Source organism: Panthera tigris, chromosome A1 (assembly GCF_018350195.1).
Source record: "Panthera tigris isolate Pti1 chromosome A1, P.tigris_Pti1_mat1.1, whole genome shotgun sequence".
Lineage (NCBI taxonomy): Eukaryota > Metazoa > Chordata > Mammalia > Carnivora > Felidae > Panthera > Panthera tigris.
The window spans coordinates 142,264,747-142,289,088 of NC_056660.1; the positions used below are offsets into that span (position 1 = coordinate 142,264,747).

General features: G+C 43.3%; 2 protein-coding genes across 2 annotated transcripts in view; one reads left to right on the forward strand and one right to left on the reverse strand.

Annotated features, from left to right (window-relative positions):
* DMGDH (dimethylglycine dehydrogenase) overlaps positions 1-7,092 on the reverse strand; it is a 67,844-nt gene extending 60,752 nt beyond the window's left edge. Inside the window, exons 1-2 of the mRNA XM_015536499.2 lie at positions 6,998-7,092; positions 5,884-6,058 (exon numbers count right to left, since the gene is read on the reverse strand). Of these exons, the coding sequence (XP_015391985.2) occupies positions 5,884-6,058; positions 6,998-7,092 (270 nt within the window). The remainder of the gene's footprint in view (positions 1-5,883; positions 6,059-6,997) is intronic.
* A 145-nt stretch (positions 7,093-7,237) lies between these two features.
* LOC102963087 (S-methylmethionine--homocysteine S-methyltransferase BHMT2) lies at positions 7,238-23,602 on the forward strand. Its single transcript, XM_042959392.1, is given in 9 exon segments — positions 7,238-7,296; positions 12,541-12,673; positions 14,450-14,541; positions 15,713-15,784; positions 15,786-15,905; positions 17,941-18,088; positions 18,316-18,498; positions 18,744-18,972; positions 23,360-23,602. Coding segments are annotated over 9 exon segments (1,092 nt in total). The 5' UTR covers positions 7,238-7,263; the 3' UTR covers positions 23,442-23,602.
* The last annotated feature ends 740 nt before the right edge of the window (positions 23,603-24,342 follow it).

A 24,342-nucleotide genomic window follows, 5' to 3' on the forward strand; every position in this document is an offset into this window, starting at 1 on the left:
ATGAGCATTCGAGTTGGAGGGGGAGAGAATTTCAAGCCCCAAACAGGGTCTGACATGGGGCTTGATCCCACAACCCTGGGATCATGACATGAGCTAAAACCAAGAGTTGGATGCTCAACTAATTGAGCCACCCAGGTGCCCTAATGTAAGATATCTGAATGTAGTATCATGCGTGGTATTTATTGTTAATTTATGTGCCAATCCTATGACATGGAATGTAAGAAGGGTACAATGTGTTTGTGTTCTGGGCTTCAGCAAGGATATATTAAATGGGAATTTTGAAGAAGAAAACATTGTTCTTATCCTTCAAGATGTTATGGCCTGACTGAAGTCTTGAAACTTTCATGTACCAAACAATGAAATCAAGAGCACATGATTAAGTGCCAGAGCATTTAGAGAAAGACCTAAGAACTGAGAGAAGAGAAGGTGCTAGAATAGCCACAAGTCTATAAGGAGGACAGGAAGGGGCTTACCTTTTATTTGAGGAAAGAAAATGATTATTGTTGGAAGAGAAAATAAAAGAGGAAAGATGAATCAGAGACATGAATAATCATTAGGAACTATAACTCTTTGAATAAAATAAGAATTACGAATCCTTGTTGATTAAATAAATACATACGCAAATAAATAGGGAGAAGAAAAATCTCTTCCTTATAGTAGGCTAACAGTGAATAAATATGAAAGGAAACATGGCATTAGAAAACCATCAATTGTCACTAAAGCCAATGATGCTCTATGTATTTAATAATCCTTTCTGCTCTTTCGTGAACCTCTACAACCTCAAAAAGCCCAATGACTGACCTCAAGCCATCTCCATGCACCCACGTAAAATAAAAAAATGGTTAAGCAGGGGCGTCTGGGTGGCTCAGACGGTTAAGCATCCAGCTTTGGCTCAGGTCATGATCTCCTGGTTCATGAGTTCCAGCCCCACGTTGGGCTCTGTTCTGACAGCTCAGAGCCTGCTTCGAATTCTGTCTCCCTCTCTCTCTGTCCCTCCCCTGCTCGCACTCTCTCCCTCTCAAAAATAAATAACCATTAAAAAAATTTTTTTTAAGTTTAAGCATACCCACTAAAATACGTGTATATCTTTGTTCTCACGTGATATATAAGTATGTATTACTATATTAACAGAGATCATAAAACATACAAAGACAACTTGAAATGAATTAAATATTGTAAATAATTTTCATTTTATTTATCGCGTAGAAAAGCTTTCAAATTTTAAAAATTCGCTTATTTAGGAAAGGTTTTGAGTTTTTAAAATTTATTATATGGAAAAGCTTTTGAATAGTCAACTTACTTATTAATATTTTAGTAAATCTAAGTCACTAACATGCTTTGCTACTAAAATATATACAGGATGAACCTTGGTAAAACAGCAACTTGAATGCCTAATCCTAGGTTTTATTTTGAGACTGGTTTGAATGGCTCTGATGGCTGAAGACGCTACCTGTCAATGATGCAAAGGTCTACTTTGTAGAGTCTCCTGGGAAAAGGAGACTCTCTGGGCTGTACTCTGTGCATCCTGACACCACTTCCTCCACCCCAATCACCACTCACACAAAGGTTTCTTTTGAAACTTGACTATTAACATTTCATGTTCTCTTGTCTATCAGTTGTTATAAGCAAATTGGAAGGTATTGGGTTTTTCTGTTTGTTTTGTTTTGTTTTGTTTTGTTGAGAAAGAGAGAGAGCACACAAGCAGGAGAGAGAGGCAGAGGAAGAGAGAGAGAATCTCACGCGGGTTCCACGCTCAGCACGTGCCCTCAATCCCACAGCCCTGGGATCATACTGAGCGGAAACCAGGAACCGCTCAACAGACGGAGCCACCCAGGTGCCCCACGTTTTTATATTTTAAATAAATGGGTACAAACCCCACTTAAACTCACCATTTGGGAAAATTCTAGATACATTAAAAAATTTATCTCTTGTATATATGAGAGTTTTTCTACATGATGCATATCATTTTGACCAGAAAATCTATTAATGATACCAACATTTCCAAATATTCCTTTTCAAAATGTACCCTTTCCAACAGGACTATTTTGCAAAAAGCAGTCATTTCTCACCTATACCATCAGCTTTACTTTGAAAGCATAGATTGCATTTATTGTCTTGTATGTGTCTGCTATGTGGTATTTTTTATATGTATCTCCTAATGACTGGTAGCCATCTGAATCACTCTAAAGGTCACCAAATTTAAAACACTGGCCTTTGTGTAGAAGAAAAACTTTGTCTCACTAACCCTTTTAATTACTGCATGAGATAAACAACAAACCTCCATGGAGCACAACACCTTCCAGTTCATTCCCTCTTCCTTTCATCACAAATTCTATTTAAAGCCCTGTCTCAAAGCCCTGTCTCTATAAAATGCATCGCAACGATGATGTCCTGTACCACGTGATCTGCAGTATGTCAAGGTAGACGAAAGACAAAAGAAAGTACGAGGCTGCCTCTGTCGTGGTGTGCCAACCTTTCTTTTAGCCAGCCTTGAAATCATACCCAGTATGTCACCTGCATCAAAGGTAAAGGCTATTTATAAAGACTAGTAAAGCTTCCTCCCTTTCTTACATTTGTAGATAAAAATAAACAGAAAGTTCCAATATTGTCTTCCCACACCCCAAAAAGATCATCCTGCATCTTTAGATCTTCAGTCCTCAGTTCTCCAAAACATTCATGTTGGCACCATCCCCAAGGGCTGCCTCTCCTGGGGATCCCATGCTCCAAAGCTGCCTCTCGCTCCATCTTCTCCCCTTTCTGCCCATCCTACATGAAATGCTCTACATTGGTAGTAGTGTTACCTGCTGACAAAGCAGTGTTGTTAAAATATGGCAAAACCTCAGGGTTTTTAGATTTGTGACCCCATTTTTATTTTATTTTATTTTTAATGTTTATTTATTTTTAAGAGAGAGAGAGCGCGCGCGCGCGCGCGCGCGCGCGCATGAGCGGGGGAGGGGCAGAGAGAGAGGGAGACAGAGCATGAGCGGGGGAGGGGCAGAGAGAGAGGGAGACACAGAATCCGAAGCAGGCTCCAGGCTCTGAGCTGTCAGCACAGAGCCCTATGCAGGGTTCGAACTCATGAGCTGTGAGATCCTGACTTGAACGGAAGTGGGACACTTAACCAACTGAGCCACCCAGGTGCCCCTATTTTATTTTAAAGTGTTTATTTATCTTGAGAGAGAGAGGGAAAGAAAGAGAGCATGAGCACAAGAGAGTGACAAAGAGGGACAAAGAGAGAGGGAGAAAGAATACCAAGCAGGCTCTGCACTGTCAGCACAGAGCCCAACTTGGGGCTCGATCCCACGAACTGTGAGATCATGACCCGACACTAAATCAAGAGTCGGTGCCGTAACCCACTGACCCACCCAGGCGCCCCAGTGTGACTCCATTTTTAATATTCACTTTGCAAGCTGTGCCTTCCTCACTAAGCACTTGATTCCTGCACTTTGCAGATATAAACCTTAAGTACATGTTATACTTCAGTGAGGCTGCCTTGATTTTTGTAGTCTGCTCCCTTAGCTGGTTCCCCAAACTTCTACATTCTCATATCTGCTCCAAATATTTCTATGTTAAAAATTCCCAATATGTAGAATTTCTTCATGTTGTTCCTCACAGGTAGGCTTCCCTGACTTGCAAAAGGTCCCGGGACCGACTTCCCAGGGCAACCCTCTTTCCTTTTCCTTTATTCCCAGTGGGCCAAATAACCTGGCTTCTGATGCCCAAGTCCATCTTGAGCTCGCACTGCATGAATCTCATTTTGTAAACCATAGCGTAAACCTTGTGCACAAAGCAGGAGAATGCCTTTTCCACTCACTCTGATAGCTCTCTGGTTAAAGAAGACATATTTGGTACAGTTAACATTTAACCAGAAGCTATCATCTTAAAAACTTTGCCCACTTTTCTCCAAAAAACTTAGGTTAAGAGTATGTTGCTTTTTTTTTTTTTTCATTCATGAAATGTCTAAGAAGTAATAATGCAGGGAATCCAGTAATCTATTCTAAAATGTAGGTCACATCAAATCAATGAAATTTAAATGAGCAAATAAGTAATTAAAATATTAAGGTGTATGCCCTGTTTAACAACCCAGAAGTATTAAAAGGATATAAGCCTCCCTCTCAAGATATCTCCACTTGCTTAAATTTCCCTCTGTCTACATGCTCTTTGCTGGACAGCGTCACCAGCACCTCATTCCCTTCTTGCTGGTCTCTGCTGAGATGTCACCTCCTCAAGGTAGCCTCCTGACTCCTTCACCCCTCTACCCCAGTTTACTCTTCTTCGAGGCACCGATTACTCCCAGGCATTGTTTGTTTTCTGTTTAGCACACCAGAATGTGGCTCCATGAGGGCAGGGACTTAGCTTTATTCACTGCTGTGTCCCCACCTCTCAGACCAGGGCTGGTCTGACACAATATAGGCTCTCAGTGAGTATTTGTTGAAAGGCTGAGTGACTGTCCACGAAGGAGAAGTGCCAGGAGAACTACAGGAGAAATTCAGGCTTCTTTTTGCGTGATAATGTGAAGCCTGAATAGAAAGTCTAGTTCGGGGAGGGGAGAAGGGCCCGGAGTTTTGGTGGCTTCGCAGACCCCTCTCTCCAGGTAGGAGGAAGTGAGTTGAGGGACAGGGTGAAACAAGAGACAGTATGCCTGTAAAGGCTCTGAAATTACATTCAGGGAGGACCAGGTGCCTGGACCTCCCTCTCAGACCTAGAAATGAGGGGACTGGAGGGAAAGGAGACAGGGAAGAGGAACTGGGCTTGGTGTGACTTTTCTAGGAGCTTCCATCCAACCATAAGTGTAGTCTGACTCTGAGACCACAGGACCCAGTGGCCAGGTGGGCTTAAGTCTGGGCTGCGGTTTCCCCTGATCTCAACAGGACATAGGCAGCCCTTTCAGTGCTTAACACCCCCCAAACCTTGAGCAGGCTCTAGATTCTAAAGTCCCTGGAAAGCAGCATTTCCTCCTGACTTAGCAGAGGAAAACTCACAACAGAAAGGGACGGTGAGCAGTGGCTAACACTGCCCAATTCCTTCTCCAAAAGAAATGTGTACCGACAGTCACAAAAACTTCCTCTCTCTTCCTTAACTGACTTCAGAAATCGTTGATATGGCATAATGCTATGAGAGCAGTGTCAGTCACTTCATTCACCTGAGTAACTTTCCATTTAAGCCCAATTATTGTGTAGTGCTGGAATAATTATTTGTATTATTAAGTCTGCCCAACGGAAGAGGCTGCGTGTTAATTTACAACACAAAAGCAACATCACATGTTCTCAGCCCTCACAGTTCTCAGCCTCATGACACCAAGCTGTTGTCTCACAGTGCAGCATTAAAATCATAAATGAAACTAAAAAGACCACAAAACCCAGGTGAGGGGAATTTAGTGCAGGTCTCTGGCTATATGTGCAATCATCCAGCTACATCCTTCCAGACAAAAGCTAACATTTGCTAAACGTTTACCATGTGTTTAATACCTTTACACATATTAACTCAATCTTCATCACAACCCTGTCAGCGAGGTACTGTTAATATTTCCTTTCTGCACATCAGGAAATGGAAACTGACCAAAAGTCATATGGGTAGAAAATGGCAGAGCCAGGAGTGAATCCAGAAGCTATAGGCTCAAGATAAAAATATTATATATTTTGATCACTAAACTGAAATTGCACTTTCCAACACTATTGAAGGGACACTCACTAAAGAGCTCGAAGTGGGGAGTTGTGATGGGAAGAAAGTTGATTGCACTGGTTCACACACTTCAGGGCAGGTGACGGTTTGGAGGGGCTTTTCTTTCTTTCTTTTTTTTTTTTTTTTTGAAATTTATTGTCAAATTGGTTTCCATACAACACCCAGTGCTCATCCCAAAAGGTGTGGAGGGGCTTTTCTTACTGCATGCCAGGTAGATCCAGCAGTGAGCTCTGATTTTTCCAGGAGGACCACATCCTTCATCCCTGCTTTGGCCAGGTGATAAGCCAGACTCACACCAATGCAGCCACCTCCAATGATCACAGTTTCTGCTCTGTCTTTCCATCTTGTTTCCGCAGACAAAGGTGCGTTTTCCTCTCTGGAAGACAATTTTTGTAAATGGTAGTTTTATTAGGCTATGGCAGCTGTAGTTTTTCTGACTTGTTTCCTGTTTCTTCTCCTTTTTTCTCTAGTATTTTAACAGTGCCCGTGAGGGTTGCATAGTGCTGATTTAGTCATTGGGGCATCTAAACCCTGATTGAAGCAACCTGGTTAAGGGAGGAAAGAGGAGGACTTTGAAACCCCTTCCATATAATTCTGGTCCATTGTAGATAACAAATATAGCTAAAGAATTGAACACGACTTCTATTTTTTTTTTCCCCAAAAGAGTTAAAGAGTAGTTTTTTTTTTTTCAGTCTACTTGGAGAACACACATAATCATTCTATTCCATGAAAAACCATTATTATGAACTTTAGCTCCTATAAATCTTGGATCATCTCCTCCATCCAATGCTTTCCAGGCTGCGGAGAGCCAGACGGAGTAAAATGTTCTTCTTCGTTTAACTTCCTCACCACGTACAGCCTCCTTTAATTTTATAGTTACTGCTCAGTGGTCTCATATATTTATTTGCGTGACTTTCTACCTAGCCGGATCGTGGGCCTCTCCAGGACACGTTGTAAAAAGCAAGGTGTAAGTAAGGCAAAGAGGAATATATATCTCTATATAACATAGGAAGATATACACCATATATATATATATATGTATATGGTGTATATCTTCCTATGTTTGCTTACACATAGACAATCTCTGGAAAAATACAGAAGACACTGTTAACAAGTTGACTGGGAGATGGGGGTAGGAGTAACTTCGCACTGGGAACCCTTTGATACTGTTTCACTTTGTCCACCAACCGTGAAATCCGAATGCCCATTTCTCAGAGGCCCAGGCTCCCACGACCCGGCAGACTGCCTCAGGCCCTGCTCCCACCCAGGCAGCAGCCCATCCGCGGGCCTCCGCGCCGGCCGGGCCCCCACTCACCCTTGGCGGCCGCAGGCTGAGCGCGGGCGGCCGGGGGAGCCCTGCAGCCGGAGACTCGACAGCAGGAGGCCCCGCTGCGCGCCCGGGCGGAGCATGGCGAGGCCGAGGAGGCCGAGGGCGCGGGCGCGGGAGCCTGCTCCGAGGACACCGGGCACCCTGGGGCAGCGGGGCCGGCGGCTCTGCTGGGGGACCCTCCCCCGGGCGAGGGGCGGGTTCCAGAGCTTGGCGCGCTCTCGCGGACCCGGCGGCCGCACAGCCGCGGCGAGATGGCACCGGCCGGAGGCCCCGGGGCCAAAAAGGTGAGTTTCCGGGAGTCGGCGAGGTACTCAGCGCTCCCGGCCGCGAGGCTCCCGGCGCCTGAGTTGAGACCCCACTTCAACCCTTGAATGAGCTCTGCAGCCCTGGCCCGGCACCTGGAGGGCTCTGTGTCTCAGTATACGCGATCGCCACTTGCCCGGGGCGACAATACCGCCTTGGCGTGAGGATTAGATAATTTACTGAGCCCGGACTCGGTGCCCCACACTTCGCGGACTGCGCACAATTATTCCCATTTTTCAGGTGAGGAAACTGAGGCCCAGAAAGGCCACTAGCTCAAGGTCACCCATCTAGTCCAGGGTGGAGCGGGGATTTGAAGTCTAGCTCCGGACTCAGGCGCCGCGCTCACATTTTCTACCCTCAGCCTACCTCAGGTCTTGGGCTCAACTAGCCCCAGAGCTTGGTTCTCTGGCGTTTTGGGAAGGGTAGCAGCCTGGCCCTGCAACTGATGGGCTGGCCTGAAACCAGGGGTGCAAGATGCTCCCAGACCCCCACCGCGGAGTGGGGGCGGGTGGGGAAGTGCGCAGGTTAGTGGGGTAGCGGCGTTCTGCCTAGCCTTTTCAGTAGGACCGGCTTTCTGGTTCCTTCTCTAGGCCTCTTTCCCTCTCTGTTCACCAAGTGTCAGCTTTGTCCCCCCACCCCCCAACGTTTCTTGGTGAGGAGAAGGGGTGACAAAATTAGGAAAGGCATGAACTTGGACGCAGAACATCTCCAGGATCCCTCAAAGCAACCCAGCTGTGCCCTGAAACTCAGAGGGGGGAAGGGAGAAGCTATATAGGCATGTAAGTATGCACCACTGATCTTTTTCTCCTAAAAAATTAGCAACAATCAAGATGCCCAATGATGGTGCGCTCCCTAAATATAGGTGCATCCACTTAATAAGTTATTAGGCAGCCAATTAAGAAGCTAAGTATGAGAACAAGCAAACTGCTTTGACAATAGTTAAGTTACAAAAGGAGTTATACTATACAGACCGACCCCAACTATGTAAATATTTATATATGCAGTGAAAGGAAAGAATAATGGTAATAGTTGCATAAGATGTGGAATATGACTTTAACAATTAAAAAAAATCTTTGGATATGTTTTATAAAAGTAAAATATGGGCATTGAAGTAAATGAGCTTAATAAAAGATAAAGACATTGTGCTGACTTCTTTCTCTAAATTTTCTGTATTACTGTGTTCACCTTTGGCTCACTTTTTAAAAGGTTTTTAAAATATGCTGTCCCTGTTCAATTTCTTCCCAGCCTCTGCTCTTGCAACGCCAAGGTTATCGTATGATAACCATGTTAATGTGTACCTGGGAGTTAAAATGTTAGTGGGAAGCAGCTAATCTCGACTCTCCTGTCAGCCAACAGGTACATTTTAAGAATTCATTTAGTTGCCACAGGGGACACTTCCAATCGCTTCATTAATCCCCAAGAGCAGTCCTAGTGGCAACTTCAGGCATATTGGATCTCTGGCAGCGTCTGGCCGTCTGGCCGAGGGTGAATGAAGTTGGTCTACTCATCTGTCTGATCAGAGGTGCCCTGAAGCCATACCTTAAATCCAGAAGTCTAGATACTGATATCTGCAACAAGGAAGCATAAATGCCTCTCAGAGCTCACTACCAGATCCAAGGCAGATTCACTGCCAAACTGAAAGGGAGGATGGAATGAAAATATAAATGTACTGCAAATTAATTTACATTGCTCTTTATTTTACAGAGTCCCCTGTCATTCTGGAGCTGTCTTTAGATCAGCTGGTGTAGTAATTAACTAGGGTGGTAGATAGAGCAGTGAAGGAGAGGCTTAAAGGTGCTCTGAATTCAAGTCTTGATAATATAGCTATTTTGCTAATGGCTTTTTAAGAAAACTGGCAAAATTTAAAATTTTGGACAAACATCTAGATAACAGATCAAAATGGCTTAACTTGTTATCGTGAAGATTACAATCAAAATAGGCACTATAATTTTCTTAAAACCCTAGCTAGCTAATTTTCTGTTAAAGAGTGTCATTTTTTTTTTCTCTCTCTCTCTCCTCAGGACTAAACTTGTAGCACATAAGACACAAGTGACAGTTTCAAAAATCTTATCTGTCTGCTGACTCTTGGCATGGTTTGTTAAGAGCCTACTCTTTGTTAGGTGCTGTATGAGGTGGTAGGGATACAGACAAATGAGATTTGTCACCTGAGCCTCAAGCATTTTAAAGCCAAACAGAGGGGACAGGTAAGTAACCAGATACTGTAGCTACAGGTGACAGATGCAGGAATGGAGGGTGTTTGACCTGAAGCAGAACACAAAGGAGGAAGTAATCACAAGTAAGAGTCAGACAGGCAAGGCTTTGGTCTGCAGCAGTGGAAGATACAACAGAGTGGGCTGTGGGAGCGAATTGGAGGCCATTTCAATAATCCAGGGACAGTAGGATGTAGGTATGTATCTAAGAAGTGTTAAATAGATACACTTGGCATAACCCCGAGACAGGTTGAATGTGGTAGGTGAGATACTAACCTATAACACCTAAACTGTATGCCAGTGTTTTTCCCCTCTAGAATTGTTTGGTGTATACTATTAAATTTGAATCTTAGCTTATAATTGAAGTGTTAGATTTCCAAGATGAGATTTTATACAGATGACTATACCTCTGATTTTCTGTTCTGTATTCCTCTGCAGCATTTCTTTCTTACATACGTTGTGATGATTTTTTGACCCATCAGCCTTCCCCCGAGTGGGCAGACTTTGAGTTTCTCGAGGGCAGGGACCTTGTCTTAGTCCAATGTTTATCCCTCTTGCCTGGAACTGTACCTGGCATGTGGAAAGTTCTCATGAAAATTTAAAGCTGAAGTCTTTTTTTATGTTTCAAAAGTACAACATTGAAAGAGCAAATTGCATATTTTGGAAGGAATAGAGAACTAGGTGAGAATCATAATAAATATTAACAGTTCTTCCACATTCAACTAAAATTCATCTTTAGATATAAAATATGGAAAAAATAACCAGAGTCAAAGCAGTGTTTATGGTTAATATAGCTAACACAGTTTGTATTCCATTTCACTTCCCTCCACACAAAAATGGAGATGTTCTAGATATGGCGGCCTCCACTGCAACTCTTTCTAATGTACCTTCCTGGGCTGCAGATATGGCTGGTTAGAAGGGGCAACTGGAGGCATTTCTCTCCCACTCATGCATTGCTGTGTGTCTAGCTGTAGACAGGGCTGAAGTGAACTGGCCTTGTATTTTCAGTAAAAGATTGTATCTTCAGCTAATGCAATCTTTACAAGAGGAGTAGGGGTCACCATGGGAGTGTTTGCAGTTTTCCTATAGGATGGTCAGGGAATGCCTCCCTGAAAAGATGACCCTTGACCAAAGCCCTGAAGGCATGTGACGGTGAGCCATGCAGGTATTTGGGGGAGGCGGGTATTTATACAATGGAAATTGTAATGGAAACTGTAAGCCCTTGGAGAACTGCTCTGGATACAGCCTTTTATTCAAGTATGGGTGGGCCAAACAGAAAAGTGGGATTAGAAAGAGAGTAGATTAGGAATTTAGAAGATCTGAAGTCCACTTTAGCTTTGTAATCTTTCTTAGCTCTGTGATCTTGGACAAGTCACTTAGTCTCGTTGAACCTCAGTTTCCTCATTTATAAAATGGGAATAAAAACCATCTGCCCTGCCTAGCTCACAGCGTTGTCGGGAGTACCAAATGAAAACATATATGAACATGCTGGAAAATGTAGGGGCATAGTTATGAAACTTTCTGCCCCTTAGGATTATGTTTAGTGGTTTATGCAAAAAAAAAAAGAGGCTAGTTTTCTCCCCTAACGTGAGGCCTAACAATCCATGGCTGCTGCAGCTACGCAAAGATGCCATTAAAACCCTGCGGCTGTGGGGGCGCCTGGGTGGCTCAGTCGGTTAAGCGTCCGACTTTGGCTCAGGTCACGATCTCACGGTCCGTGAGTCCCAGCCCCGCGTCGGGCTCTGGGCTGATGGCTCAGAGCCTGGAGCCTGCTTCTGGTTCTGTGTCTCCCTCTCTCTCTGCCCCTCCCCCGTTCATGCTCTCTCTCTCTCTGTCTCAAAAATAAATAAAACATTAAAAAAAAAAATTAAAAAAAAAAACAAAAACAAAAACCCTGCGGCTGTGAGTGACAGCAACTGTTAGTCGGCTCCACCTGCCTTAGTGTGTGACTTTCAATGGCATGGCTGCAGGATGACTGGTATACCTCTAGGGCTTATATTGACATTCTAGTCAGGAAAGAGAAAAAGTGCCACGATGGAAGAGAGTGCCCATCTATATCAGGAAAGCAAAACTTTGCCAGAAATCTTTAACTGGCTTCTGCCCATGTCTCATTGGCCAGCTCTATGTAATATACCCACCTCCCCCCAGCGGAAGGGAGCCCAAGAATTTTTTTTTGTTTATTTATTTATTTTGAGAGAGAGCAAGATAGAGTGTGAGCCAGGGGGGGCAGAGAGAGATGGAGAGAGAGAATCCCAAACAGGTTCCATGCTGTCATTGCAGAGCCCAATGCAGGGATCAATCCCACAAACTGTGAGATCATGATCTGAGCAGGAACCAAGAGTCAGACGCCTAACCAACTGAGCCACCCAGGCGTCCTGAGAATTTTTTTAATAAATTTTCTTTCAATGTTTGTTTATGTTTGAGAGAGAGAGAAAGAGAGAGAGTAGGAGGGGGCAGAGAGAAAGGGAGACACAGAATCCGAAGCAGGCTCCAGGCTCTAAGCTGTCAGCACAGAGCTCAATGTAGGACTCAAACCCACAAACTGCTAGATCATGACCTGAGCTGAAGTCAAACGCTTAACCGACCGAGCCACTGAGGCGTGCACTGCCCCTCTGCCAGAGAATTTTTTTTAAGTTGAGGACATTGTCTCCCCAAATGAAATACATTAACAAAGAAGAGAAGAGGAAATACATACTAATTAGGCAACTATCAGTGTCTGCCACAAACATGTTGAGAAAACAGTATATCGCAGAATCAGCACTTTCACTATAATTTGACTCAGCGTAAACATTATTTGAGAAAAAACAGTCACAGCACTTTGCACAACACAAGTACCTGGAATGTCCAGGAAATATAGTATACTCAGTCTTTCTAGAATATTGTTAGACATTGAGGATTTTGACAGAACTGGATCTATAAGAACATAGGACCACCTTTCCTAAAATTGGAAACTGCTTTAAGGGAAAAAAAAAAAAAAAAGAGGCATCTTGGGTGATTTTTCTTTCTTTTCTTCAGGGTATTTTGGAACGTCTGGAGAATGGGGAGGTTGTGGTTGGAGACGGCAGCTTTCTCCTAACTCTGGAGAAGAGGGGCTACTTGAAGGCGGGGCTCTGGACTCCAGAAGCGGTGGTGGAATATCCCAATGCAGGTCAGTGCCAGCAGCCCCGACGGCGTTTATCTGGGTGACAGTTTGCTTAAATCTGACTGAGAGAATATAAAGGAATAATTCTCAGTGTTTTCTAAGGACTGTTTCCCTTGCCAGAATCACCAAGATGTGGACGGTGACAGTACATGGCTGAAGCACATAGAATAAAATGTCCTCTCCCTCCCCGCCGCCCACCACCACACGCTTGCATCTTCATACATAGGAGGTGTTAAATTATACACCTTAATATTTGTTCCATGAATATTCACCTTGTGGATAGTCAAGAGTTTCCTGAACCTCATGTGTTATGGCTTCACATTAATCCTTCTGGCTAATTTGCTTATTATACTAGAACCGTGTTTGGTAAAGATGATTAATGGTAACCACCAGATTAACAGAGCATAGAGAGTAGACATTTGGGGGTTGCTGGGGGAGAGGGGTGTGAAGAAATAAACAGTTTCACCTCATCCCCTTAGCTAGAAAAAAAAACCCAAAAAACAATAAGAGCTGGAGGTAGAAACTGGGATGGGATTGGTGAGTAACATCAAAACTGGAGCTTTAATTCTGTTTTTACTCTTTATTGAGAGCAAGGTCCTAAATTAAAGGGGAAGATAAAGTGAAAGAATGAAATGGATACAAGCTGGGAACGGAACTTTCAGTTTGCTCTGATTTTATTCATATATGCACGGTGTATCTGAGAAGCCTGGGATCCTGTCCTGGTTCTTCTGCCGACCAGCCGTGTGACCTTGGACAAGTCATTTGACTTTCCCAAGGGTCAGTTTCTTGATCCATGCCACATGAGGGTGTGAGATGGGCTAGTTGTCAGGACTTGTGAGTTAACCGGTGTGAAGGGTCCCACGTGTCCTAAGTCCCTGATGGCATTTGCATTGTTTCATCCAACACCCAGAGTTATGTGGTGGGACCAGGTTTTATTTCTCTGGTGCTTAGCATGAAGTTTTCATCTGGCCCAAGGAGAACTTGTTCTTCATTTTATTTATTTTTTTTAAGTTTATTTATTTTGAGAAAGAGAGAGCACGTGGTGCAAGCACATGCAAGCAGGGGAGGGGCAAAGAGGGAGGGAGAAACAGAGTCCCAAGTGGGCTTCATGCTGTCAGCGCAGAGCCCGACAAGGGGCTTGATCTCACGAACCTGGGGTTATGACCTGAGTCAAAATCAAGAGTCAAACACAACCAAATGAGCCACCCAGGTGCCCCTGTTCTTCATTTTAGAAGATTCTTCTGCTAAACCAGAAAGTGTTGAAATAACAAGGATGAAGAGAGAGAAGGAAAGGGCCAACAAAAGCTCTCTGATGGCACCTTAGCAGCCGCTTGCTGTTGAATCAGTTCGATGGGGGCACAACCCACATACACTCTGTCCAATTTGAGAATTTCCTCATCCTTTTTTGAGGGCTCCCAGTGCTGACTATAAGTAGATCAGCCACATCCCTCACAACACAGGCAAATGAATAAACCCTCTCTAGACCAAAAGATTGAGGGGGCAGTTGGCCAACCAGGCCTTAATCTCTGCCTGCGACTGCACCAGGCTGTTGAGGCCCATCGACAGGGCAACATGAGGCTACTCCAAATAGCCCCAGTTTGGTATTGACTCTGCCTTGTTCTGTCCTTGAATTCTACTGACCGTAATCTGCAATTTTTTATAAGTACAAGGTTTGAAATGTGTCTGATTAAAAGAGATGCGAGTGGGTAAGCTACTTTTGCTATAAATGAAAGCTCCTATGGTTTTTATCTTCTTAATTTTAATTCAAAATCTACCTTGTAGTTCGTCAACTTCACATGGAATTCTTGAGAGCAGGATCAAATGTCATGCAGACTTTCACCTTTTCTGCCAGTGAGGACAATAAAGAAAGCAAGGTAATTTTGGTGTGGGGGCAGGTGTGAAGGGAGGGAGGAGGAAAGTGTCAGGGATCATCTGTAATAAAAGTAACCTCTTGGGGAGCCTGGGTGGCTCAGTCGGTTGGGTGTCCGACTTCAGCTCAGGTCATGATCTCGCGGTCCGTGGGTTTGTGCCCCGCATAGGACTCCGTGCTGATGGCTCGGAGCCTGGAGCCTGTTTCAGATTCTGTGTGTCCCTCTTTCTCTGACCCTCCCCTGTTCATGCTCTCTCTCCCTCTGTCTCAAAAATAAATAAACGTTTAAAAAAAAAAAAAAAAAAGTAACCTCTTGACGGGAAGCTATGGAATTGACCTGATGTGTTACTATACTTTGCTACAAACTCCACACAAAATGTCTATTAAAGAATTAATTATTATGTAAATGAATATATACTAAATAAATGAGCTTTTTTTTCTGCCTCTTTAGCTGGGGTATGTGGGGAGGATAGGACTGGGAAGGAATTGGCCATTGGAAGGACATGGTCATCCTTCTGTGCTATTATTTTATAGATGCCTTTTTCCCTTATTTCACTGTCTTCTCTTCTGACTTGTCCATCTGGAGACAGGGTGGTCCTTGGGAATATGGCACTGGCCTAGGAATGAGAAGAATTGGGTTTGATACTCAACTTTGCCATCTGTTGGGTGTGTGACTTTGGGCAAGACACTTGACTGCAGGGAGCATTGGTTTTCTCTCTGCAAATAGAGATAATTTATGCTTAAATGCATAGGGTCGTTGAGAAAAGTAGATAAGGAGAAAAATGCGGAAGTATTGTGAGATATTCCATAATACTTGCAAATGTTCATGCCCATGTATTCAACCAACCAGCATTTCTTGAGTACCTGCTATAGTCCAATCTCTATGCTTGAAACAAAGATGAAAGAAAGCCACAGACCAGATTCCTAAGTGGCTCACAGTCAAGTGAGGGAGACAAACAAACATTTACTAAGATCCAGTGTGGCAAGTCCAGTCATGGAACTATAAGCTCACTGGTAGTAGAGGAGAAGGTACCCAACTCTGCTGGTCTTCCCAACGTGCATTTTACGCCATACCTTGAACTCATCTTACTTGCTCATTGCCCCTTTGGTTATTTGTAATATTTTACCTCTAAAACGCCAGGCTCACCATCTGAACTCTTGCTCTCCAACTTCAGTGGGAAGATGTGAACGCCGCTGCCTGTGACCTTGCCAGGGAAGTGGCTGGAAAAGGTGACGCTTTGGTGGCAGGGGGGGATCTGCCAGACATCGGCGTACACACACCACAAGGATGAAGCTAGAGTTAAACAACTCTTTCAACGCCAGCTAGATGTTTTTGCCAGGAAAAATGTGGACTTCTTGATTGCCGAGGTAAGTCTCGTGTTTTAGGGAAACACTATTTTGACAAATACAACTGCATAGTCTTCAGCTTTCAGGAGGGTATTGGATTGCTTTGTGCCCTCGTTTCCTCAGGGTACAGGGTCAAAGGTTTGTTTAAATGCACTGTAATCAAGGCAAACATCCTCTCAATTGTGTGCTAGGTTCTGTGTGAAGCCGAAGGGCAGACCCAGGACAGGCCTACCTGTAGCCTTCGTGTTCTTTTGGGTGGTTGTAGCAGCTGACTCACAGGGGACCATGCAATGTTGGGTGAGAAGGGGACGGTGATTCAGGAAGCAGTCTCTCCTGTGGGAGGGGCAGGGCAGGAAGGGGCTGTGTGCATGGGCTAGAGGCTGTGAGAGAGCAAAGCTTAGGAGGTAGATGGTTGCTCGGGCTCATGCAGGCCCCACTAACAATACTCAGTACCAAGTAGTTTCGTTGCCCTCCTCTGTTCATGCTGTGCTTACCCCAATCCCTCGGCTTTCCCTCTAGCTATGATATGTGAGTGATATTTTGAAGAAAAAATCAATAAGAATTGATCATTGATTGGACATGAAGGCCGAGAACATTCTCTTCCTTCCACTTCCAAAAATTAAAAAGCCCTCATTCCCGGGGCACCTGGATGGCTCAGCTGGTTGAGCATCTGATTTCAGCTCAGGTCATGATCTCAAAGTTCATGAGTTCGAGCCCACATTGGGCTCACTGCTGTCCGCACAGAGCACACTTTGGATCCCCTCTCTCTGCCCCTGCCTGGCTTGCGCTCTCTCTCTCTCTCTCTCAAAAATAAATAAACATTAAAAAAAAAAAAAAAGCCCTCATTCCCCATTTCCCACCTTTGTTACCGTGTAAAGTCAAGCTCTCAACCCAAATCTCTACCCTCAACAAGGACAATAGCCTCCCAACCGCTATTTCCCTAACCACTCTCTGAACCTATTGAAGACCTTGCTTGGTCAACCTTCCTAAGGCTCAGGGCCAGCCAAGCCTGACAGACACACCTGGCAAGAATCATCTGCAGAGACGGTCACCAACCCCACCTGATAGGTTCTCCAGATGGATGAGGACACCAGTTTGTTTTGCAAGAACCTCTCTGTGGACTCCCTCTGCCATTCCCCACACACTGATTCTGCAGAATCTAAGTCAAGAAGGAAGAAGACAGGGAGATTTTTGCTGACTTTTCTTCACTTACTTAAGGTCAGCTTTTCAATGATGGCCCTTAAAGAGATTCCTGGGAAGCACCCCTGCAAATGGCCTGGGTTTACCAGACAAGGTGTCTTGTCCACCCTCGGCAAAGAAACTGGGTAGCTATTCCTCGCTGCTCTGTGCCTCAGCGTTCTCGCCAGGCAGAAATCATATTTCTCCCTACTTCATGGAGCACTTATGAACGTCTAACTAGAAGTGAATATAAAATCACTTTGAAGTATTAAGCATAATACACTATTCATAATTTTTTTTGGAGATTACCCCAGTTCCATAAAAGAGTTTATTAATAAAATTCCTTCAAAATTATGAATTTAAATACTCAATTACTTTAAAAACCTTTGTGGTTTTTGCTTCTGTTTTTTTCCTAACAGTCATCATCTTGCTGAATCAATGATCCCCGAATGAAAATCTATATATTATTGTTAAAGGAATTAAAATGTGTACTTTAGAAAAGCATTCTTTAGGGGTGCCTGGGTAGCTCAGTTGGTTGAATGTCCAACTCTTGATTTTGGCTCAGGTCACAATCCCAGGGTCATGGGATCAAGTGACATGTTGGACTCTGTGTTGAGCACAGAGCCTGCTTAGGATTCTCTCTCCCTCTCTCTCTCTCTGTTTCTCCCCTGCTCGCACGAGCTCTCTCTCTCTCTCTCCCTCAAAATAAATAAATAAACTTTAAAAAAAAAAGTATTCTTTAGTCTGCTAAATACCTGTTCCTAGCAAGTTTTACCGCATATATTTATTTATTTTTATAACTATTTGGCAACATTTGCATTCCACCTTTCAAAATCTGCTTTACATTTGGACCAATAGAAATGGTGAAATTTCTTAGTATTTTGAGCATGCCGAAGAAGCCATGTGGGCTGTGGAAGTCTTAAAAGCGTTGGGTAAACCTGTGGCAGCTACCATGTGCATAGGCCCAGACGGAGACATGCATGGTGTGTCACCTGGAGAATGTGCCGTTAAGCTGGTGAAGGCAGGTAATTTGGATGCATCGTGTGATTAGCAGTTCAGCTATTGTTTATAAAATTTAACAAAGGTTGCTTAATATTGTGAGAGCAGTTCATTGCTAACAGAATTAACTGGAATTGGTTTCCTTATTTCTAAAACTTGGGCGGTGGAGAAGGATAGCTAATTTCTAAGGCAATTTCCAACTACTAAAAAATAAAATAAATAAAATATATAAGTCCTTTATTTCGTTGCCTAGGGGCTGCAATTGTGGGCGTGAACTGCCGATTTGGACCCAGCACCAGCTTGAAGATGATGAAACTCATGAAGGCGGGCCTACAGGCTGCAGGGTTGGAGGCGCATCTGATGGTGCAGTCCCTAGGCTTCCATACACCGGACTGTGGCAAAGGAGGGTTTGTGGATCTCCCAGAATATCCCTCTGGTAAGCCCAGCCACATATTAGAGGTCCTTGCGTTTTCTTGTGCTGACAGCATGGAAACGGCCATAATAATTGGCTATGGTACGGTCTTACAAATAGAGACCGCATAAGACAAAAACGTTCAATGTTATTGAAAAATGAGCAGAATCTAAAGTTCGTGATTTTCTAATTGTAAAAAATGCCCATCAGAGCACCTGTGATTTGAATACAAGGACAGTAACAGCAATGCTGTGATGGTTGTGTTGCAGGACTGGAGCCCAGAGCTGCAACCAGATGGGATATTCAGAAATATGCCAGAGAGGCCTACAAACTCGGGGTCAGGTACATTGGCGGGTGCTGTGGATTTGAACCCTACCACATCAGGGCGATTGCAGAGGAGCTGGCCCCAGAAAGGGGCTTTTGGCCTCCTGCTTCTGACAAACATGGGAGTTAGGGAAGCAGTCTCAATATGCACACCAAGCCCTGGATTAGAGCCAGGTAGGAATTTTCTAATTGACATTACTATTTCGCTCGAATCTCATTTTATGTATTGTTAGAAACACTATGCATGCAGTAAAAATTGAAAAAATATACAAGTATATAAAATTAAAACTAGAGGCCCCTGGGTGGCTCAGTCAGTGGAGCATCTGACTTCGGCTCAGGTCATGATCTCACAGGTTTGTGACTTTGTGCCCCATGTTGGGCTCTCCGCTGTCAGCATGGAGTCTGCTTCAGATCCTCTGTCTCCCTCCCTTGTGTTTTGAAATCTTAGACCTTATTTCTGGTTTAGCAATTTTAAGCTGTAATTACTGCTAACCCTTTAGAAAACTGAGGCATTTAAATCACAAAATATTCCCCTTTTCTCCCTGATCTACTTTTCCCAATTTTGATGTATTACATTTTTATTTCTTCTTTTGGTTACCTTTATAAATTTGAATTTTCTATTTAGCCATCTATTTCTTAATCCATTGCTATAAAGCAGTATCTCTTAATTCCACTTTGTAAAACAAGAATTAACTCGGGGCACCTGGGTGGCTCAGTTGGTTGAGCATCCAACTTAGGCTCAGGTCATGATCTCATGGTTTCTGACTTTGAGCCCCACATCGGACTCTGTGCTGACAGCTCAGAGCCTGGAACCTGCTTCAGATTCTGTGTCTCTCTTGCTCTTTGCCCCTCCCCAGCTTGTGTTCCATCTCTCCCTCTCTCAAAAATAAACATTAAAAAAATTTTTTTTAAACAATTAACTCTTTCTGCTCCCCTCTACTCTCTCTCCCTCATCTACCGCTTGGCTTCTTTAAGGTGTTCCATGACAGTTACATCATTGAGTTCTGCTCGATGCTGTAAAGCTGGGTGCCTGGGTGGCTCTGTCGGTTAAGTGTCTGATGTCACTCAGGTCATGATCTCATGGTTCATGAGTTTGAGGCCTGTGCCAAGCTCTGCACTGGCGATGCGGAGCCTGCTTGGGATTCTGTCTCTCTTGCTCTCTCTCTCTGCCCCTTCCCCACTTGCACTCTCTCTATCTCAAAATAAATAAACTTTTAAAAAATGTAAATCTAGTAAATAACATTTACACTATTATTGTAATTGTCATACTAAACAAACAGGATTCATGAAATGTAATAATCAGAGTGCAACTTTATTTTTGTCTCCCTCTGTCTCTTTAAACCTGCTCATTCTTTCCTCTGTCCCTATTTAAAAATACGGACATGCCCCAGGACTTTGTTGGGTAGTCTTAGGCAATAGAAAGCCCTGCGACCACTTTATTTAGCAAACACAGTCTTAATTCAGTAATTAAAGTGTACAGTTCCATGTAAAATCAAAACTTGGAACACATGAAGCTTACATCTCTTCCTGTTTTCCATTGGTTGCCTTCAATAGGCAGGAAACTAGGGAAAGTCAGGCTGGTCCTTCTCTTTCTCTCTTAGGCTTTCAATCCTCCCTTCCCACCTTGCTAACCATGATTCCTGACCTCTTCAGATTGAAAGGGAGAAGAGAGAGGATGGAAAGGGGACTTAACTGTTCCTCCTTGCCCAGCAGCCTAACAGGAAGACTGCATTTTCTGGACCTGGCAGGTCTTCCTGAGCACTGCCATGGTTCCTCACAGCCTTCCCCTGGGATGCCACAGGCATCGCTTTCTCTCACTGCCACTTCCCCCTTCAGATCCTGGCTTTTTCAGCAGGTCACTCCAAATAACACCCTGTTTCAGAGGTCTCATCGTCCTTCCTGGTGATTCTAAATACCTCCGGATTTTGAACACCTCCAGGCTGGCTCTCTTTCACTTGGGGGCCACAACTGACTGGAGGAACTTTCACTCTTCCCTCATGTAAACAAACTATGAGAGTGTGGTCTGATCCCAATTTAATGGCACCCTCTTTGCTCTCAATCAGAGAAGCTGGCCCTTTGGTCTGTGAGCTAGATTGTCCAGGGTAGAGTCAGGTGAGCCATGGGACTGGCTCTTGGCCACCTCCTTTGAAACTTCTGCAGAGTGTCTGTCTTATGACCTTGATACCTCATGTCTGCCATATCTTGGTGCTGCCAATAAGATTTCCAGTCTAATATCCTGATACATTAATGATTTTCTAAATGTTCACTTAGAACCAAGACATAAGCATGGAACTATGGAGAAAGAGAAATAATTCTGTTTTAAGACACTTGAGGGGCGCCTGGGTGGCTCAGTCGGTTGGGCGGCCAACCTTGGCTCAGGTCATGATCTCACGGTCCGTGAGTTCGAGCCCCACGTCGGGCTCTGTGCTGACAGCTCAGAGCCTGGAGCCTGTTTCAGACTCTGTGTCTCCCTCTCTCTGACCCTCCCCCATTCATGCTCTGTCTCTGTCTCAAAAATAAACGTAAAAAAAAAATTTTTTTTTAAAGACACTTGAGCCTCTTGTGGGAGAATGTTCCAAGCATCAAGCTCAAATCAATTCCCTTCTGTCATATTTCATTTCATCTGTAGTGCACATGTATGCCATATTTTAATTTGTTTCATACTTAGACTGTGACTTTCTTTGTACAACATTTGGTTTTCTAGGAACTTCTAATTAACTTCCTTTGTCATTGTTGAAAGATGAATAACAGGCCTACTTTCTCTAAGGTCTTCCAAGTTCTAAATTATACTATTTGTTATAAATTGTTACAAATCATGCTTTTTGTCAATGCACTTTGTTATTGAAGACATTTTTCTGAGGACCTCTTGAATGACTGTTGTGTTATGAATCACTGCATCTCTGACTCTCTCTCGTCTATCTCTATACAATGCCATCCCGTTTCCCTCTTTTAGAAACCAAAGTCTCTGCTGTCTCCTCGTCTTTCTTCAGTGCTGTTATGTATTTAACCCATTTTTTATTTCTTTATGCATTTCGGCGGGATTTTTTTAATGTTTATTTATTTATTTATTTATTTATTTATTTATTTGAGAGAAAGAGAGTATGTGTGCACGCGTGAGCAGGGGAGGGGCAGAGAGCAAGGCAGAGAGAGAATCCCAAGAAGGCTCCACACTGTCAGTGCAGAGCCCAATGCAGGGCTCGATCTCACAAACCATGAGATCATGACCTGAGCCGAAATCCAGAGATGGCCACTTAACTGACTGAGCCACCCAGGTGCCCCTTCAGTGGGATTTAGAACACTCTTCATTTTTTACCTGAAACAACATCCCTAGCGTAAATTTATTTAGATTGTAAAAGCAGGCAAGAAATCATTTAGCCAAACACTTCTTCTGGGAGATATGGATGCTTATCAGAGAAAATTGATTTTATAGGTATCATACTTAGAACAAAGTAATACAAATATAATTAAAAGATGAGGAGAGCAAACTTTGGCGATGATTAAAATAGTTCAAATAAGTGAGATATGGCTTACTTTAATTATTATCTAGGGATCCTTAAAATTCATTACCAGGTAAAGAGAAAACATTTTTCTGTAGAACAAAGCCAGACATTCCTTGTACCTTGAACTCCCAAACATATTGATGTTCACAACAATTTGTGATTACACCAAAACCCATAGACATCCCAGATTTCTGACATTTTCATCATCCAAAAAATGTCAATATATTCATTGCTTCGTAAATAAAGTGGAAAAAACTGTATAAATATATTTACTACAAAGGTCTGTGACCAGGAACCTTTGTACGCTTCTTTCTTTGTCTAAAAACAAGAACAAATATTAACAAAATAATTTGTATTCGGTTTCTGGTTACTTTTGAAGACTTACACTGTGTTTTTACATTAAAAACCAGCTTTGGGGCGCCTGGGTGGCTCAGTCAATTAAGCGGCCAACTCTTAATTTCAGCTCAGGTCATGACCTCACACTTCATGGGTTGGAGCCCTGCGTCAGGCTCTGCACTGACCATGTGAAGCCTGCTTACAACCTCTCCCTCTCTCTCCCTGCCCCTCTCCTGCTTGTGCGCTCTCTCTCTCTCTCTCTCTCTCTCTCTCTCTCTCTCTCTCACACACACACACACACACACACACACACAAAATAAATAACCATTTTTTTAAAACCCCATCTTCATATATTTGTCATTATATAAAACTATTAAGTAGAGCTAGAAGGACCCTGCTAGAAAGTTCAGAATGCATGTAGTTCACCAAAACATGTAAAATTTAAACACATATTCTTTTTCTGAGAGGTGCTGTGAAACCCAGTGATTGTTTTTGATAGAAATGTGAGAAAAGCATTGATGGACATAGTTTTTCAGTCTGTGTGTTGAAACTGAAGTTCTGCCTGATCATCTACCAAGCCTATGTGTATTTGGCAAATACATACATGCATACGTACTAATTTATTTTATATTCGCATATATATATATATATATATATATATATATATATATATATTAGACTTATGAAACAGGTATGCATTTTTTAATTATTTTTTTTAAACACAGGGCCAGAAGGGAGTGTTGGGAAAATCTGCTACCAGCTTCGGGCAGACCTTTCTGTCCTTCACTGTCACAGCCGGACGTCTAAGGAGTAGTGCTGTTTCAGAATAACAGAACAGAAGGAAGTCCCCCTCCGCCCCCGTCTGGAACTCTTCCCCGCCTTTACCCCCAGCCCACATTGCTGTCTCCAGTTGATGAACAGCTAATGTGCTGCTGGCCCTTCGGTTCTGTCCAACATACACATCTTATGCTCCCACTGTGGACAAACACCCAGCTGGATGCTGCAGCAGATGCAGAGGTGATGGGAAAGGGCCTCTGCGTAGAGGTCCTCCAGCTCCTTACTGTCCAGTAATGCTGTGCTACATTCTTTGGAAGGTCATCAAGAATAGCAACACGTGGTGCACCTGAGTCGTTCAGTCAGTTAAGCATCTGGTTTTGGCTCTCATGGTTCTTGAGTTCGAGCCCCACATCAGGCTCTCTGCTGTCAGTGCAGAGCCCGCTTCAGATCTTCTGCCCCTCTCAAGTGTCTGTCCCTACTCCACTTGGGTTCTTTCTATTTCAAAAATAAACGTTAAAAAAAGAATAATAGCGAAACTTGTTTTTAGGGTGAATTTGAGATTTTAAAATAACCAGAAGTCACTGAACACCAAACCTATTGATTCATTCAGGCAACCAAGCTAGGTGCTTGAGGAAGATGGGACAACAATGAGTCTTCTTCTCTTACATGATTTGTATGATGACTCCAAGGGCAATCCCAAGGAAGAGAAGCAAAAAATGTTTTGAGCAATGGCAGGGTTATTGAAGTAAGTGATTACTTTCAAAAATGATTTTACTTAAAGGTGTTAGGTCCTTAAAAACAAAAAAGGTGTTAGGATCTAGAATGTTCTTAAATGTGTCTTTATGATCACAAACAGCTAAATTATAAATTACTTAAAGACAAGGACAATTTGCTGTGCTTCATATATTTTTCCTTAAAGTATTTAGCACTG